The sequence below is a fragment of the Artemia franciscana genome, chromosome 4, assembly GCF_032884065.1.
Source record: "Artemia franciscana chromosome 4, ASM3288406v1, whole genome shotgun sequence".
In the NCBI taxonomy this organism is placed as follows: Eukaryota; Metazoa; Arthropoda; class Branchiopoda; order Anostraca; family Artemiidae; genus Artemia; species Artemia franciscana.
Genome location: NC_088866.1, coordinates 11536294 through 11555138, shown reverse-complemented (window position 1 = coordinate 11555138; position 18845 = coordinate 11536294). Strand labels below are relative to the sequence as shown.

The following is an 18845-nucleotide window of genomic DNA, read 5'->3' as shown; positions in this document are numbered from 1 at the left end:
TTTGCCTTATTTTCCAAAAAAGGAGAAAACACCCCTTAAAAGCCAAATAATCTTAATGTAAATCACACCATCAGATTCAGCGTATTAGGAAACCCAACTGTAGAGGTTTCCAGGGGATGGGGGGTATTTTACACGGGGGAAAATTTGTACGAAGATGTTTCTCTTAAGAGGGGGGGGGGACATTTCATTGAGGGTGACCCATATTTACCGGCATTATTTGAAAAACAATCAGAAATTACAAACTGGAGGGGATTTTAAGGGGGAAGGGTGTATTTTACGTGGGAGGAAATTTGTACGAAGTTGTTTCTCGTTAGAGAAGGGGGGAATATTTCACGGATGGTGAACCAAATTTCCCGGTATTATTTGAAAAACGATCAGGAATTAAATAAAACAAACAAGCTTTTTTAACTAAAAGTAGGGAGCAACATTAAAAATAAAAACAATTATAAATTATTCCATCTATGAAGGGGTTGCCCCCCTCCTCAATGCCTTGCTCTTCACGCTAAAGTTTGACCGTATGTCCTTTTTTTAGTAGCGACTACTGAAACACAAGGGCCGTTTAATTAAAATAGAAAGCTTTTTTGAAAGTGCCAAAATCTTTAGCGTAAAGAGCAAGGTATTGAGGAAGGGGAAAACCCCTTCATATACAAAATAATTTCTATTTGTTTTGTGTTTTAATGTTGCCCCTTACTTCCAGTTAAAAAAACAATTTTTTTTAATCTATTCGTAGGATCCTCCATCATTGGAAATAAATAGGCCTGGAATAAAGTTGAAAGATGTTGAGCAGCAAAAAGAAATCCCTCGCGCAGAAGCTGAACCAGATCAGTCAAGGATAAGCCCTATGTCCCAAGAGGATTTGAACTCATAACATGAAAATGGGAGTAGATGAGCATCTAATCTCGTGGATTCGACGGATTCTCGTGGATTCGACGTTCAAATCCACGAGATTAATTTCTTTTTTTCTAGATTTCAAATTCAAAATTTTTTTCTGGGACAAAAGGAAAAAATAAATAAATAGTATTTGAGATTAGACAGGTTACACGATAAAATGACAAACTGTAGGACAAATAAGAAAATCGAGTTAAATCAGTAAGTAAAAAAAAGCTAAAGTTTTTACAGGGTGCAACTTACCTCGTTGTCATTCGTTGAACACAACATTATCGTTTTGAAGACGTAATAAATTTTGGGAAAAGGGATGAACTTCTAAATTTATATCCTAGGGAGGAAGTAGATTTAATCAATTGAAAGAACTTATTTTTTTTTAAGGAACGGGGACAAAAAATAAGTAATCTAAAAATTGCTGATACATCAACTTCCATCTCAACATACTTCAAAAGTTTTAACTTAATAATTTTAAGATATTCTTGAGAAATTGCTGGTACATACTTATTTGCAAACTTGTTGCACATTTTGACGAATGAATTGTTAAATCGATTAGTTCTGCAAGGCACTGGCACTAATTTGTTCTTCTTTCTGGAATTGACTTCTGAGTTGGCAGCAGGGGGTAGAAAATGTCGGTGCTTGGAGCTAGCAATTAGAAATTGCCCAAAACGCATTATCAACTGAAACTTGCCATCTCTAAGAGTTTCCATCATTAAAGACTCAAGAGCAGACTTATAATCTACAAATTTTCTTCAGGGATGATTTTTACTGCTCTTTTTTGGACTCCTTCCACACAATCACTCAGAAAACAATATTATGAATCTGAGGCGCCCCAAACGGGGTATGCATATTCTAATAAGAGATGTATGCATGTTAGATAGGCCACTTTAAGTTGATTTACTGGGAAATCCAAGCAGCGCATTGAAATCAAAGAACGAAGTGCATAGTTGTCTTTCTGGACTAGCCCTTGAGCGTGAGCACTAAATGAGCGATCGACTCTGAAATTAATTCCCATGACTGTAGCTGCCAATACAAGCGGAAACCAGGGAATTGGGCAAACAAGATCTCGTTTCACCGGACCAAATCTTAAGATTTTGGTTTTGCTTTCGTTGATCTGAAAACTATTTGTACTGCATTCTTATTTGAGTTCTGTTAAAAGATCAGGGCTGAATTGGAGCATAGCTTGGGTTGTATCTACTGTGAACTTCAGGCTGAAGCAATCAGGGCTGAATTGGAGCATAGCTTGGGTTGTATCTACTGTGAAGAAGCGCAGATATGTCGTCAAAGTATTTGAGTCGGTCATCTACGTTGTCCATAACATAATTAATTAGCGAAAGGAAAAGTAGAGCGGCCAATTTGGTGCCTTGAGGGCCTCAACCCTCAAGATCACCGGGAAAGAGGGCGTAGACTCGCTGGTACCTAGAACGTAGGAAATCAATAACAAGCAGTAAGATATGTTTACGTCCTCCCATTCTTTTCAGATTCGTAGCAGCCAAGAGGTGCTTAATCAACGAGTAGCAAATCAACGAAAGCGTCTCGAGATTCGAGCCCTTGTACGATCAGGTGATAAAGCCTAACTAAATACTCCCTTGTACTACATCCTTTTAAACAACCATATTGGTACGGGTCAAGTGAATCTGCAACTTGCAACATAAGTTCACGGTAAATAAAGGACTCGCGATTTTGGAAAGGTTCGGCGTGATTGAAAGGGTGTTCACTGATCACAGCTTTTTGGATGCTTCATTTTTGGAACGACCCGTACACAAGCTTGTTTCCAAGGCTGGGGGAACGATTGATCATTGAAGCACTAATTAATGACCGAAGTTAGAGGTTTCACAAGAAATATAGCATATTCACACAAAAGTTTTACTGGTAAATCGCCAGAATAGGAAGCACACTTATTTCGCAGTTTCCGTACCTCCCTGTAAACTTAGTTGGTTGAAACTTCCCCTATACATTCTCTGAAACTTTTCACCTCAATAACATTAGCCTTAGTAGTGGCAGCAGTAGTAGCAGAAGAAACTATGCACTTATTGTGCTATTTCAAATTCCCCCTAAACATACCCTGAATGTTTCAAGTTAGTACTCTAAGGCGTTCCTGAGATATTACTGATGTATCCTGTCGACAATCCACCTGTGCTAAGTTGTTTCCTCTCGACATATGTAAACTAAGCTATAATTTAGAAATCAGGATTTCATGTTAAATAAAAGGGAGAGTTAAGATCAAAAGAATATAAAGCAAAAAGCAAAATCTTTTCGTATTTGACGTCAAACTTGTCGATAAATAATTTCAATTCTCATGGTGGATTCCTTTGAAAAAAAAAAAATCAACTATATCATAAAAGTTTCGTCTGTAAAATAAACCTAGTTAAAATCCTGAACTGACTTGTTTTATTTTCTGATGAACGCTGAAAACTGGTTCTCTTGTGCTTCGATTAACAACTCTAAACCTACCTTGCTGCGCCCAATCTAAACTTCGAAAGACCATCGGTAACAAACCTCTATGGCAAATGTGTATCGGTGCTTTGCCTCTCTATGAAACAAAAAAAATTATAGCTCCATACATTACCTTCTATAACAATGAAGAAATCCTTAAGAAATGAAAAGTACATTGGAAGGGCATACCTAAATCCCAGCATTTCTTAATTTCACTAGGTACAGACTGAAATAAACACATCTGATTTATACAAAACAATTTTGTTTATTCCATAATACAGAAACTGAATCAAACACTGAAAAGTTTCTTAACTTATAGGTGAACAAGAAACTTGAAGATTATTCCAGACTCCAGGTACCTTCAGCCCCAGTAGCATCCCAGTTACCCATTGGGTTGTATCTCCTCTGATTTTGCATCCTAGACTTCATCGGTCCACCAGCTGAAATTGGAGGAGGATGTGGCATTGCAGACGTTGGGATGGATGGTCTCGGACCCCTAAAAGTAGGTCGCGTGCCAGGAATTTGCATAAGTTGTCGATTAATATTGGAAGAGTATCCAGATACATCAAAGCTTCCATAGCCACCGATATATCCATCATAACCTATTAAGTAAAAAATTATTTTTATCAAGAAAGATGAGAAATTGTCTTGATAGTGATAATACAAACTATCAATAAGTTTTAACGCTCCTTATTTGATAACTCATTCTATTCTGTTCCTATGATGATGGTGCAGAAATTGGGAGAGAAGCACGTCCAATTTAATCTACGAGTGTCACTGATTTTGTAAAGTAGCCAATAGTATAACAGTTTTTAACATTCCGGGAAATTGTCCTATTATTGTGTGATATCCATGCTGTTCAACACTATTATTATTATTGAGTATAGGATTTTGAAATGAGGTTATCGCAAAAATTGATATATGCTAGGAAAGGGGAGGCATTACAAATCTGAGCTAATCTCAAAGTTCTGGTTATCTCGTTACGTCAAAATAAAACAGAATTTTTTAACAGGAATTACAAATTGCCAAGAGATGTGCTTTTATTTAACCATAGTAAAGACAAACACCAACAAAATTAAAAAAAAAACCCAGTGATTCCTTCAACTGCTATATTCATCCGTATTCATATTAACCTGGGCCCATGCTTTTATTCCAGTTGGAACATGTCGTACCATAACCAGGAGGAAAATTTAGAGCCCACACCGACTATTCTGAAAACTATTCCGACCAAGTTCTTCAAGTTCTTCTTAGAAGCGTTCAATATACTAAAATCTTTGTGTACTCGATATTTAATCGCTCCTAAAATAAAAAAAATAAATCTATTTTTTGTGGGTGTGTGTTGCTAATTCGAACAGCAAACCTAAATTTTTGTTTGGCTTTTTTGGCAGAATTATAGATGATCTACAAAAAAAAAAAAACATTGCCTTGGTTGACCTTACTTTCCTGATTGACATTATATTGAAAAATATTTGACTTGGCCATCACATAGCTAATATTTTTAAACCCTTTCTTTTCAACAGATTGTAAGCTAGAAAATATAACTAGGTCTTTTCTGATTTAATTCCTATTTATAGTGGGATTCTCGCAGAGCCTAACTTAGATTTAAAAAAAAAGAAGTTTTTTTTTAACTGAAAGTAAGGAGCGACATAAAAACTTAAAACGAACAGTAGTTATTCCCTATATGAAAGGGACTGTCCCCTCCTCAATGCCCCACTCTTTCCGCTAAAGTTTGACTTTCTAACAACTCTACTTTTTAAAACAATAAAAACTTATTGACAAGGAAACGAACCTCATAAAATACGCCTAAAAAAGCATTGTTTTTTAAATAATGCTGGAAAATCCAACTTCCCCCATGAAAAATTCCCTCGTGGAAAGATTCTCCCACGTAACCAAATCCAACCGACCCCCCCTCCACCAGAACCCCCCTGAAAACGTCTGTATACTTACATATGTAAACAAGGTGAATACTATATGTAAACAATGAGCAAAGTTTATAACTTGCAGCTCTTCCCCTGGCGACTGTGGAGGATTATTTCGTCCTCAATGATAAAGCTATTAGATATTTCGACTATACTGAAAGAAATGACTATCTCAAAATTTTGATCCGGTGAATTTGGGAAAAATGCGAGGAAGGGGGCCTAGTTGCCCTCCAATTTTTTTGGTCACTTAAAAAGGGCACTAGAACTTTTAATTTCCGTTTAAATAAGCTCTCTCGCAAAATTCTAGGATCACTGAGTCGATACGATCAACCCTGTTAAAAAGACAATTTCATTCAAATTCTATGACTTTTAGGATGTGTTTCCCCCTTTTTTCAAAAATAAGGCAAATTTTTTCAGGCTCGTAACTTTTGATAGGTAAGATTAAACTTGATGGAACTTATATAATTAAAATCAGCGTCAAAATCCGAATATCTATTGGTACCAAAATTCCGTTTTTTAGAGTTTCAGTTACAATTGAGCCTGGTCACTCCTTACTTACAGTTCATGTCTTACTACGTTCATGTACAGTTCATTTACTACGTTCTTACTAAGTTCGTCATTTACTACGTTCTTACAGTTCATGTTATGTCTTACTACGATTAATAGTAAGACATAGGGAGATGAGTTCGATGGAACGTTCCTACCCACAATTTCTTGGAATACGCTGTTTAAGCCCTACCTCACCTTCACCTGAAACTAATTCTAAAACCTGTTCAGCTCCTTCGATTTGCTATTGCTAACAGTTTGATGTGAGCGTGCGTGTTTTAATTAAGTCTAAATAAGATAATGCGTTGCTCTCTTAGCTTAAACTATTGAACAATTTCAAATCACAACAACAAGTTGCTATCAGAATACGCCAGTCCGGTTTGGCATTACGTCCTTCGGAAGAGCATTAATAAAATCATATATACTAAAAAGGTCTCTTTTAGCTTTAAACACAAAAGAGCAAAATTATTTTGTCCTTAAAACTGCATGCCTTACCATTGTAAAAGGGAACCACTTTAAGTCGACCTTTCCTAGCCTTTACAACCACATCGTCCCCATTTTTCATCCTCAAATGCCCAAAAATATCTACCAACCCGTGGCCTTTCTTCTTATAATTTTCTTTTTTCCGTAATTGCAAGAAACAACCCTTAATATATATATATATATATATATATATATATATATATATATATATATATATATATATATATATATATATATATATATATATATATATATATATATATATATATATATATCTGTTGACAGCAAATACTTTAAAACAATTATAGATACAAACAAATAAAACAATTATTGCTTGTTAAGAGTCCCATTCATTCGTACACTGCCCGAATCAGCTCTGAAAATGTCTGATTACTGACTACTCGGATCACTCAGCTCGTGACTACTGTGCCTGGCTAAAGTGTCATTTGTTCGGTAACTTAAAAATTGGGAAATTTTTGCTAATTCTAAGTGATTTTTGTCTTTTTTTTATTATTCTTACAATTTATTATGTTTTTTACTTTTTTATAATTAAAAAAAAAATCTCAGATGGATGTACCTCCACCACAGTGGCGGTTCTGGCCTTTCTTGCGCCCTAGGCAAAATCTTAATTAGCGCCCCCCTCTACCTCTCAAAAATTTTCAGGCTTAGTTTTACCAAAATTGTCACTTGTTAAAAAAATCTTCATTTTTTTACAAAATTTGAATACAAATACCGCAAAAAATTTAATCAGTAAAAAAATTTAATCGTTAGGTTATTTATTTGAAATTTTGCGCCCCTAAAATTTCCGTGCCTGAGGCAAGTGCCCTCTCTGCTCCTCCCCCTAATACCGCCCCTGCTCGACTATGTTGGTAAGATATGTTGGTATTATTTATTGAACATGGCAACTCAGTCTAGCAATATTTACAGCAGGTAATAAATGCTGGACGACAGTACGTTATCCTCTTTGTTTAAATGTTTTTCGTTTTATTGTATTTCTTCGCCTTTTCTCCCAAAATTCCCGACCCTCGAGTTTAGCCGGAGAAATTTGACGGTTAATTTTTCCTCTTTTATTAAATTTTTCGTTGATTCGATGAACTCAATTGATTTTTTTTTTCGTTAAGTTCAAATTATTTTTAACGAGTTTGAGCACAGAGAATGAGATTTTGAAGACAGTCTTGATACATCTGAATTCTATAAAATAATTATTATGAATTTTGAAGGCCAAAATTTTTGGAATTAAATAAAATGGAATTATAATAAAATAAAAGAAAACTGGACAATTTGGATGCTGGTCAGTTCATATCATCATGCTCAAGCGAAAGATTGCAGAAGAATTTTCTTAATTTTGTAGTATAGAGAAAATTAGATTTTTAAGCTTTTTGTGGGAACTGATTTTTGTCCAAGAACTTATGATGATAAATAAGTAATTTTTAAACAATTATATCTGGTATCTGAACACCGGTGTTGGATTTTGGAATCGCCATTGGATACTATGTTAGGTAGCCTTCAGCTTAATACTCTTAACTGCCACAAATTTTTATCTGACATCAAGGATGCAATATTACCACCACTGAGAAAAACGCAAATAGGAGCAGTGAATAAATACACACTAGAGGAATTATCGAAAACAAAGAGGTATCAACACATCCATTCGTTTCACATAATATACTGCAGCATATTACCTCCTGTGGCAAATCCTCCGTATCCTCCATATTCATTGCCAATTGTCACTGCTTTACTACCTGCTTGCATGCCACCAAAGTAAGAAGCCTTCATTTTTCCGTGCTCTTCAGCAATCTTGACACTAAGGGGCTGTAAAGAGTTTGGAAGTACTGTACCGTCGAGAGATTGGATGGCATAGGCTGCCTCATCTTTATTATCGTATCTGGAAATAGGGCATTCGTTTTATTTGATATTTGCACCTGAGCAATCATGCGTATATATATATATATATATATATATATATATATATATATATATATATATATATATATATATATATATATATATATATATATATATATATATATATATATATATATATATATATATATATAATACTACTATCTATCTACAGCACTAAGCCACCTGAGGCCAAAACAGCCACGCACGCTCCTCCTCCGTTCCAATCTATTCAAAGCCTCCCTCTTTACACCCTCCCGAGAAGTTCCAATATTTTTTTTAATCTTTCTTTATGACATCCTTCCACCCAAACCGCGGATGAACTGCTCTCCGTTAGCCCTAGACAGTTGGCCGGAAAGGACAATCTTCGGCAATCTGTCATCCTTCATCCACATAACGTGCCCTAGGCATCTCAACCTTTCTCTCCTTATAGCCCTAGAAAACGGGATTGAACCACACTTTTCGCACAATCGACTGTTTGAAATACGGTCAGTCAGCCGGATACCGAGAACAATCCGTAGGCAATTTCTCTGAAAAACATCTAGCAAATCTTCATCCGCTTTTCGAAGCGTCCATACTTCAGAGCCATATTTGACATCACTGTAAAATATATATATATATATATATATATATATATATATATATATATATATATATATATATATATATATATGTATATATATATATATATATATATATATATATATATATATATATATATATATATATATATATATATATATATATATATATATATATATATACATTTCACCCAAGGCTCTTCCTCCTCATCCACTCCAAAAATCTCCTTTCTCAAATCCCTTAACCCTTCTGATTTCTGCTGAAAATGTAACAAACTTTCCTGCCATTCAGCACGCATTCGGCAACTGTAAGGACCACTCTTCGTTCTAAGCTTTCCTAAATATCTTCTTCTTTCCCCTCAGATAAAACTATCTCTACAAGAAGTTATCTACTTAATATCGTCCCTAGATAGTCCAGCTCTAAAATATACCTTTTTTCCCCACGTTTCTTTAATCATGAAACACAAATTAAGAGAGTCAGACGTTCTGATCTGGCACCCACACTTCTGGATTTCCGGATCAACCTAACTTCCATTCAACCAACATTCCATACGAATCCACAATTGCCTTAATTTGCCCCATCCACGAACTTCTCCCTCCGTCTAGCATAGACTCCACCAATACTTACCTCAGTATCCTATCCTTTTCGAATACTTATACCTCTTTCAGTCTTATTTGAGAGTTCGTTTGCTAAACACCTTATTTCGGATATAACCTATTAATACAGTAAGCTCAAGCTGTTGTGATTTTCCTATTGACATTTATTGAAACTTCATTCATAATCGGATTATTTTCATTTGTTGACTAATTGATAGCTTTGATATTTGAGTGCAAATTCCTTTGGGACTTAGTGATTTACTAAGAAAAGAGATTTTCATACAAGGACTTAAGAACTTGAACATATTTCAAATCTAATTAATAAGCGAGCAGAAGAGGGGAGCTTTTTTTTGTTGCAAGGGCCGTTGTACCTGCTGGGAGTGGTTTCTCCCTTAAACTGCGGGGATCAGGTAGCAAGAAACTACGCTTCCCTCGCTTATTATTGCTAAAATATAGTTAAATCGCTCTATGATTATATCTTATGATAAGAATCTTGTGAAAACATCTAAGTGACTGAGGTGTGATTTAATTGCATTCAAGATTGCAATCACTGTGAGCCGCATTCAAGTGATTTCACTCTGTATTTCACTGTGAGCGCGCTATAGCTAGTTATCAAGCCCGGAGGTGACGAGGACAATTTGCATTATTCTCTGGTGTTAAATTTTGTTCAGCAAAATGTTGAAAAAGGAACTGACGATGAGATGATTAAGAAGTTTGGTACAGAGTTTTCTGACGTCGATTTGATATTGTGAATGCGAAGAAGTGGCTTGGGTCCAAGCTGCATCCAGACGCTTTATTTCAGAAGCGAACTAGATTGAAAGCGCCATTAAGTCATCTAAGAGATAGACTGGATTTTATCAAGAAGGGCAATACAGATGATTTCTACATCCCGGTATTAGTTATATTAAGCCCTAGTGAAGTCCCATTGATACCAGCTACAGCTTATTCTGCTCTCTTTTCGGGAGTGAACGAGCTGCAAGTCCAGCTAAAGACAATTTCTAACCAGTTTGAGGCGTTTTCCAACCATTTCCCGCCATTACCACAGCCTAGAGCCAGTGCCTCAAAACCAGCCGATAGCCACTCTACTATTGTTGTCTCTAAATTGCCACCGTCTATTAGAGATCCGACAAGCCGCAAAGACTTTGTCGACCAATTAAGTGGTCATGATTCGGTTGCTAGTATTCGGCCGATAGGAGATAAAATGTTCGTAAACATTGAAAAATCGATAGCTTCTGATTTCTGTGAGTCTGTAGTCTCGGTTATGGGCACGAAGATTCTGCAGAAACGTTACCTCGGAATAATAAAAGGAATCCCGCTATCATTTAATGCTTCCGAATTTAAAATGCACCCAGGAGTCGTTGACGCCAACCGAATTGGTTTGTCCCAAACTATCAAGCTAGACTTTTCGGATTCGTTTGCAAAACATGACGCTATGAAGAATGGGGTAAAAATTGGTTACAAAATTTTCAGAGTTTATGATTTCGTAAGTGTACCGCGATGTTTCTTTAAGTGCAGGTCTCCTGGTCACGTTTTCAACGATTGTACCAGTCAGGTGGAAAAATCACATTCGCTGCTCCGAAAATCACATTTTTTTTGAAAGATACGCCCTGTACAATTAGCCCTAAATGTGCAAACTGCGGCGACTCTCACACTTCATATAGTCTATTATGTCCAGTGCTCAAGTCTCGTATTGCTACCGGTGTGAAAAAATGATGTCGCAAAAGTTCACGGTTATTTCGTACACTATAAACGGAATACGTCAAAAATAGCACATCATTGACGAACTTTCGAGCAACTATGACATAGTTTGTCTTCAAAAACATCTTTTATCTTCAGCTAATACCAACTTGCTGAAACGGAGTGCAAACCATATTACGTTTGTAAGTGCTGCGCGGTCTACGTTTGGTAGAACCTCCGGAGGCCTCAACTCTATACTGAGACGTAGCTCCTTCTCATCCACGACGCCTGCGCTGTTCCATAGTGACGAAAACCTCTTGGCCGTGCGAATTGCCGATTTAATACTTATTAATGTGTACTTTCCTTGTGATCGTAAATCGGTTCAATCACTGAATAAGTTTGCCAAGACCTGTAGTGTTTTGAAAAAAGTGACAGAATCCGCATCATCTCTCGGTTACCAATTTGTTGTCGCCGGGGATTTTAATGCTAATTTAATGAATTCAAACATTCCGACTGATATGGTTTTCTAGTCTTTATCTGAGTTGAAGCTAGTGGATAAGATTCGTCCATTTTCTTACATCCATCATTCTGGGAGCCTTACTAATATAGATTATGTTTTGTGCTCTCCCAATTTATCTGTTTCGACTGTTTCTGTACATGAAACAGAAAGCGATATAGACCACCTACCAATTTCCTTCATGTTTTGTATTTCTCTGTCGCAAGATAATTCTACTAGACGTGGGAATCGTAGATGGTTTACCAGGCGAAATTGGAATAAGGCTAATTGGGCTCTTTATATTTCTACCCTTACAGATTTTTTGTCTAGGACAGAAGTTCCTTTTCAGGTACTTCAGGTTGGATCTAAATTTGTAAATGACAAGAATTTTCTGAGCAAATATTATTTAGATATTATATCATGCATGAAGGAAGCTGAGAGGCTGTCTGTTCATGAAGAACGTGTTAAATTAAAACGCGGAAGCCTGAATGGTCAAGGGATCCGGTTCTAAAATCAGCGAAAAATAAAGCCAAATTTTGGCTACGTATTTGGGTTTCTTGCGAACGACCACGTAGCGGTGTAGTATTTGAGCTTAAACAGAAAACTAATTTAGAGTATAAGAAGTATTAACGGTCTGCAAAATCAAAAATTTGCAAATTCCCGTCAAGTAATTTAGACTGAAAAAAGTGGTAAATCAAACAGTTCGTGGTAACGAACTGTAGTAAGGAGCGACCCGGCTCAATAGTAACCAAAACTCTAAAAATGGAAAAATGGATACCAATAGCTACATCAAAAGAATCGCATTTTAATGCTGATTTTAAATATATAAGTTTCATCAAGTTTAATCTTACCAATCAAAAGTTACGAGCCTGAGAAAGTTTTCCTTATTTTAGAAAATAGGGGGAAACAACCCCTAAAAGTCATAGAATCTTAACGAAAATCACACCATCAGATTCAGCGTATCAGAGAACCTTATTGTAGAAGTTTCAAGCTCCTATCTATAAAAATGTGGAATTTTGTATTTTTTGCCAGAAGGCAGATCACGGATGCGTGTTTATTTGTTTGTTTTTTTTTTCCAGGGGTGATCGTATCGACCCAGTGGTCCTAGAATCTTGCGAGAGGGCTCATTCTAAAGGAAATGAAAAGTTCTAGTGCCCTTTTTAAGTAACCAAAAAATTGGAGGGCACCTAGGCCCCCTCCCACGCTAATTTTTTTCCCAAAGTCACCGGATCAAAATTTTGAGATAGTAAATATTACGACCTGATTTTTAACACTATAAACAATTTTGTTCGTGCTACTTTTATGATGTTTCTTATTTCTGCGCTTCCCATATCACCCCGTGAGAACCAGATCCTCCCAGTTAATTTAGTTTCGGTGGCACAAGCTATAAAGAAGCTTAAGTTATAGCTCTATTGATTGTGATGGTATAAGTGCCGAACACCTAAATGTTGATTGTCCAGCTCTAGTCCAACATTTACAACTTCTGTTTCAAATGCACTTATGCACCTCAGTTGTGCCTGAAAATTTTTGTGCGGAACAGTTACTTCGATCCTGAAAAAAGGAAAGATTCCGACTGACTGTGCATCTTACAGGCAATAACGATTTCCTGCAATAAAAGCAAAATTTTTGAGTATGTTCTCCTCCCATCAGTTAATTCTTCGGCATATTTTGGTGAAAATCAGATTGGGTTTCAGCTGGGGTAGGTTGCCAGCAGGCCCATCGAATTTTGGCTAATGTTCTTACTGAGGGTACTAAAAAGGGATTCGAGTTACATTTATGTGCTTTGGATCTCTCCAAAGCCTTTGACACCGTTACGCATTCCCAAGCTATTACGCATTCCCGTTACGCATTCCCAAGCTTAGATATTGGTATTCAAATTCTTTTTTGCTGATTAAAACGGATATGAGGGTTTCAAAAAGTAAAATTCCAGTACGACGTGGGGTCCGGCAAGGTGCTGTCCTCTCCCCCTTTATTTTCAAACTTTTTATATCATCGGTCTTTTCCTCTATCCCACTTACTTGCATCCTTAATTCTGTAAATATTTCTTATCTTGCCTATGCGGATGATATTCTTTTGATCAGTAGGAATAAAAAAGGGCTTTCTTTGTCTGTTTCAACAGTACCATCTAAACTTCAAGCGATTGGACTTTCTCTCAATCTTTCAGTGTGAATATCGTTCATTTAATAGTAATATCACTACTCCTCTAATCTGTGGATCTTTTCCTATCACGTCAGTTTCTTCATTTCGGGGGCTGGGAATTAATGTTAGTAAAACACTAAACTCCTTAAGGACTCTCGCCGTTGCTGATTGCAAGAAGACAATCCAAATCAGTTCAATTCGTTCTTATTATTTACGGTTTTCCCGTTTTCTATTGTATCTGCCTCCATGGTATAGAAATAGGAACCTCATATCTGTTTACAATTTCCCGGATATCGGGTCGAAACTAAAGGAGCTTGCTGGCAAAATACCCCAGTCTACTAATAAGTATCTGCCCGCCCACAGTGGCATATTAATACTCCGCTATTTTTAATAGCCCCCTGCCTCTTACCGACAAGATTCCCAAATCATCTTTAATGAATGAGCTATTAAACCTCTCATTTAAATCTAGCTACTTTCTTTAATTCTTTAATTGTAATCTCCCTGATATCTTCTATTCAATACTCTGTTACCGACCTAATGTTAGACTCAAACACCCGCTTCTGTAACTTGATATCTCCTGGACCTACTGACTTGAAGGAACAACTTAGTACCATTCCTACTAACTCTTTCCCCTTATTTTCAACTAATTTTACGTCCTTACTCCCCAATCCATCTATTATGAACCTGCATCCTAAGTAGATAAACTTATTCACAACAGGTAAATGTTTATCTCCAATCCTAAAATCCTCTTTCTCCTCCTTCTCACTTCTCCCAGAAACCAAAACAAAGGATCTACTAATATTCAGTTTTAACACTTTTTCTCGCAGATATACCTCTATAATATCCTAAGCCTTCTGAAAGTTTTTGTGGCTGAGTCAGCCAAAAAAAAAAAAAAACAATGTCATCAGCAAACATTAGTGCAAAGAATACCGTCTAATTAAGCTATATCATTGGTGCCCGGATTTCTCCAACATTTCCACGATTTCCTTCAGATACAGTGAAAAAATATCGGGGAACCGGGCAGCCTTGCTTTGCTCCAAGTCTCCTAACCACAACCCAAGAGAGAGAGATTTCCCAACCCTTAACACTACATTTCCCGAATGTTACGTATAGCATTTACTATATGCCTCAAACATTCTATGTTTCTCAAAAAGAAAAAAAGTGCAGTTCATCCTTCATCTGAACTAATCACAACAATAACAAAACGTTTTCTTCATTACCTTCAGAAAATTCGTATTTATTGCCAGAGTTGCTGCCAATTTAACTGAATCTTGACGATTTTGTAGTTGTTTTTTTTTTCTTTTTTATTTTTTTCTGTTGGTCATAAAATCCAAAAATAATGCGAAGCAACAAATGTTTGTATATAGTTTAGGGCCATATATAGGCATTAGAGGAGGGTGAGGGGTACAGTTAAACTGGAACGACTCTTAAAATCGAATAGATAGAGATTTTCTGAATGCAATGCCGTAAAACTTCAGTTATGTTTGTGTTCTGTTCAGAAAAGGGGGATAAACTAAAGTTCTAAACTAACAAACAAAAAGTAAACTTAAGAGTTTTACAATATGGTTACATCTAGGCAAATGGGGGAGGGGGCAATTAACCTGTAAAAGAATATAAAAATTGTTTATCTAGGTGCAAAATTTTTCATCCAAAATAGTTACCACAACAATTCAGTTCTCCCCCCTTCTGAAGAAAATACTATTATTTAAAAAATTATGATTTTATTGCCTTCAGGAAGTTCTATTTATTTGATTTTCAATCGATTCTAGCTCAACTTGAATCCCAGCCCCCTTGCTTTTCTCCTAATATCTACATGCAGCCCTAGTTTATGTATAAAACTTTGCAGAGTGTCCGAAAGAAGCTGATGGATTCGAAATTTAGATAAAATCTTTAATGTTTCAGTTATTCTCACCAAATTTCATCAGTAGGTAGATGGGCCTTTCCGTGAATTTTTTTTATATATAAGGCTATCAGAGCCCGTTTATTCTAACTTGATTACCCAACTTAACCTATTTTAGTTATAACAATGGTGTTACTCAAATGCTCATCATCTTTATTTTTACTCTTTTGCCCTTTTCAGGGCATTGTTGGCAACATAAATTAATACTTCATGGCTTATGGCCCTAATTCCTTCCTCTAAGTTGCTTTAAAGAGTATTTATTGTGGCCAGCTTATTTGCGTATACCCACTCTTTGAAGTAGCCCCAATATAAGATATCTCCATAGCTGAGATCTGGGGAGCGAAGTGGCTAGTGTATTTCATAGCCACAAGAAACAATTTGCGTGCCGATTGTGTCCAAGAGCATATTAAATGCCATATGCACTGTAAATGAGTAACTAGATGACCAGATTCATAAAAAGAACTATAGCTTCTTTCTAAGCAAGAATCAGAGGCAACGTTATAGCATTGTATAGCAAAGGCCAAACGGCTCCAATGTTTGTTTGTTTTTTCTCAGAGGCGTTCGTATCAACCCCCCCCCACGCCTTTATTTTCACTTAATGCATCCCATAAAAATTTTGAGACTCAAGCCATTCTATAAAATAGCTCAAAATCAGATAACAAATACTCTGGTGTCGACACAGTCCTCCAGGGCCCAGAGGTAGGAGTTGTAGATTATGTTCTGGGGCATATATTTTTCTTTTGGAAGGGATGCTCCTATAAACTTCAGAGAGGGCTCATTTGATTGGGAATTGAAAGTTCTAGTTCACTTTTTAAAAGTCAAAAGAGATCAGAGGGCAACTAATCCCCCCCATCACGCCCTTTTTTTCTACAGACCCATCCAGTAAAAATTTTAAGATAGCCATTTTGTTAAAAATAGTTCAAATATTAGATAACAAAAACTCCAGGGTCGACACAAACCCCCAGAGCCCGGGGGCGAGGGTTTTAAGTTATGTCCCGGTGGTATATAAGTATTTTAATTAATGATTGGCTGTGTAAACTTCAGAGGTGGATCATTTGATTGGAAATGGAAAGTTCTAGTTGCCTTTTAATGAGTCAAAAAGGATCAGGGGGAATCTACCCCCAACCCACCCCACACGCACACACTTGTTTCTCCAAACGCATTAAAATTTTGAGATTGCCGATTTGTTTGAAATAGTCCAACAATCAGATAACAAAAATTTCAGGGTCAACATAACCCCCTCAGAGCCATGGGGAAGGGAAGTAACTTATGTCCTGGGGGCATATTAAACTTTTATGGGAGAAGGGGCTGTTTAAACCTCGAAAGGGACTCAAATAAATAGAAATTGAAAGTTCTAATTCCCTTTTTACTAGTCAAAAGTGATCCAATGGCTACTAAACTCCCTCCCCACCTCCCGGCCTTCTTTTCCCCAAAGGTGTCCGGTCGAATTGTTTCTATAGCCATTTTGCTTCAAATAGATCAAAGATCATATAACCAAAACTCCAGGGATGACACAGCCACCTAGAACCTGAGGGAAAGTGTTGTAAATTATGTCCCAGGCGCATATAAGGTTTTTACTCAAAGGATAGTCCTATAAATTTTGGAGTGAGTTCATTCGATTGTAAATCGCAATTTATAGAGCCTTTTTTATGAGTCAAGAGTGATCAGTTGGCAACTAAACCCCCTCCCCCCAAGGCCCTTTACTCCCCAAATGCATTCGATCAAAATTTTGATATAGCCATTTTGTTCAAAATAGTTTAAAAATCAAATAACAAAACTCAGGGGTCGACACAACTCCCCAGAGATCAGGGGCAGATAAGGTTTTATGTAAGGGGTGGTCGTACAAACATCCCAGGTGGCTCATTTTATTGAAAATTGAAAGTTTTAGTTACCTGTTTAACAGTCATCAAAAGTGATCACCAGGCATATACCCCCTTAACACGCCCTCTTCACCATATTCGCCCCTGGGCATAACTTACAACACCTGCCCCTGGGCCTTCGGGGTATGTGTTGACCTCAGGAGTTGTTTGTTATCTGATCTTTGAACTATTCTTAAAATTTTAATAGATGTATTTGGGAAAAAGGGGCGTGGTGGGCTATTTGTCTTCCGACAACTTTTGACTGCTAAAACGGATAATTTCCAATTTTAGATCGAATGAGCCCCCTCCAAAGCTTACATCACCATTCTTTCCATATAAAGTGTCTCTGGGGAAAAGATATCGGAAGATTATGGCCATAGAGTTGGTGGGGGGAGACAATTTGGCATCGTATCACTTTTGACTCTTCTAAAGAGAACTAGAACTTAAATTTCTAATCATTTGAATCCTTTTCAAAGTTTATACGACCGCCTCTTCCATGAAAACCTCATATGCCCCCATGGCATAAGTTACAACCTTTCTCTGGACTCGCGGGGAGGGGGTATGTTGACTCCAAAGTTTTTGTCATCTGATTTTTGGACTATTTCAAACAAAATGGCTTTCTCAAAATTTTTATCGGATGCATTTGGGAAAAAGAAAATCAGGGTTAGTAGACCTCCGATCTTTTTTGACTCTTAGAAAGTGAACTAGAACTTTCAATTCCTAATCAAATGAGCCCTCTCTGAAGTTTATACGAGCATCCCTTCCAAAAGAACAATATACCCCCAGGACATAATCTACAACGCCTACCCCTGGGCCCTGGAGGGCTGTGTCGACACCAGAGTGTTTGTTATCTGATTTTTGAACTATTTTCAACAAAATGGCTATCTCAAAATTTTTATCAGATGCATTAGGGGAAAAAAGGGAGTGGGGGGTTGCTGCCCTTCAATCACTTTTGCCTCTTAAAAAGGTGACTAGAACTTCAGATTTCCAGTCGAACAAGCCCAGTCCGAAGTTTATATGAACACTTCATCCATATGAAGTGTCTATGGGAAAAAAACAACAACAAAAAAACGGGAGCCGTATGGCCTTTACTATACAATGCTATAGCGTCACCTTTGATTCTTGCTTAGAAAGGAGTTGTAATTTTTTTTATGAATCTGGTCATGTAATTACTCATTTACAATTATATAGAACGAACTAGCGTAATGGAAAATTTGCACAGAATGAAACTAAGGTTAAAGTATTGCGAAATAGAAGAGTAAGAAACCAACCTACCTAATAAATCCAACACCTCTTGACAGTCCAGTGTTCTTATCACGGAGTAAATTGGACTGAACTATGCTGCCGTATGGCTCAAACAGCTTGGCAAATTCAGCATCCGTCATATTCCTAGAAAAATAAAACGTCTAATAACAGTAAGGTTACACT

General features: G+C 36.8%; 1 protein-coding gene across 1 annotated transcript in view; it reads right to left on the bottom strand.

Annotated features, from left to right (window-relative positions):
• Positions 1-3563: 3563 nt before the first annotated feature.
• The window catches only part of LOC136025990 (sex-lethal homolog), a 40795-nt gene continuing 25513 nt past the window's right edge, over positions 3564-18845 (bottom strand). Inside the window, exons 4-6 of the mRNA XM_065702129.1 lie at positions 18693-18806; positions 7949-8151; positions 3564-3920 (exon numbers count right to left, since the gene is read on the bottom strand). Of these exons, the coding sequence (XP_065558201.1) occupies positions 3658-3920; positions 7949-8151; positions 18693-18806 (580 nt within the window). The 3' untranslated portion in view covers positions 3564-3657. The remainder of the gene's footprint in view (positions 3921-7948; positions 8152-18692; positions 18807-18845) is intronic.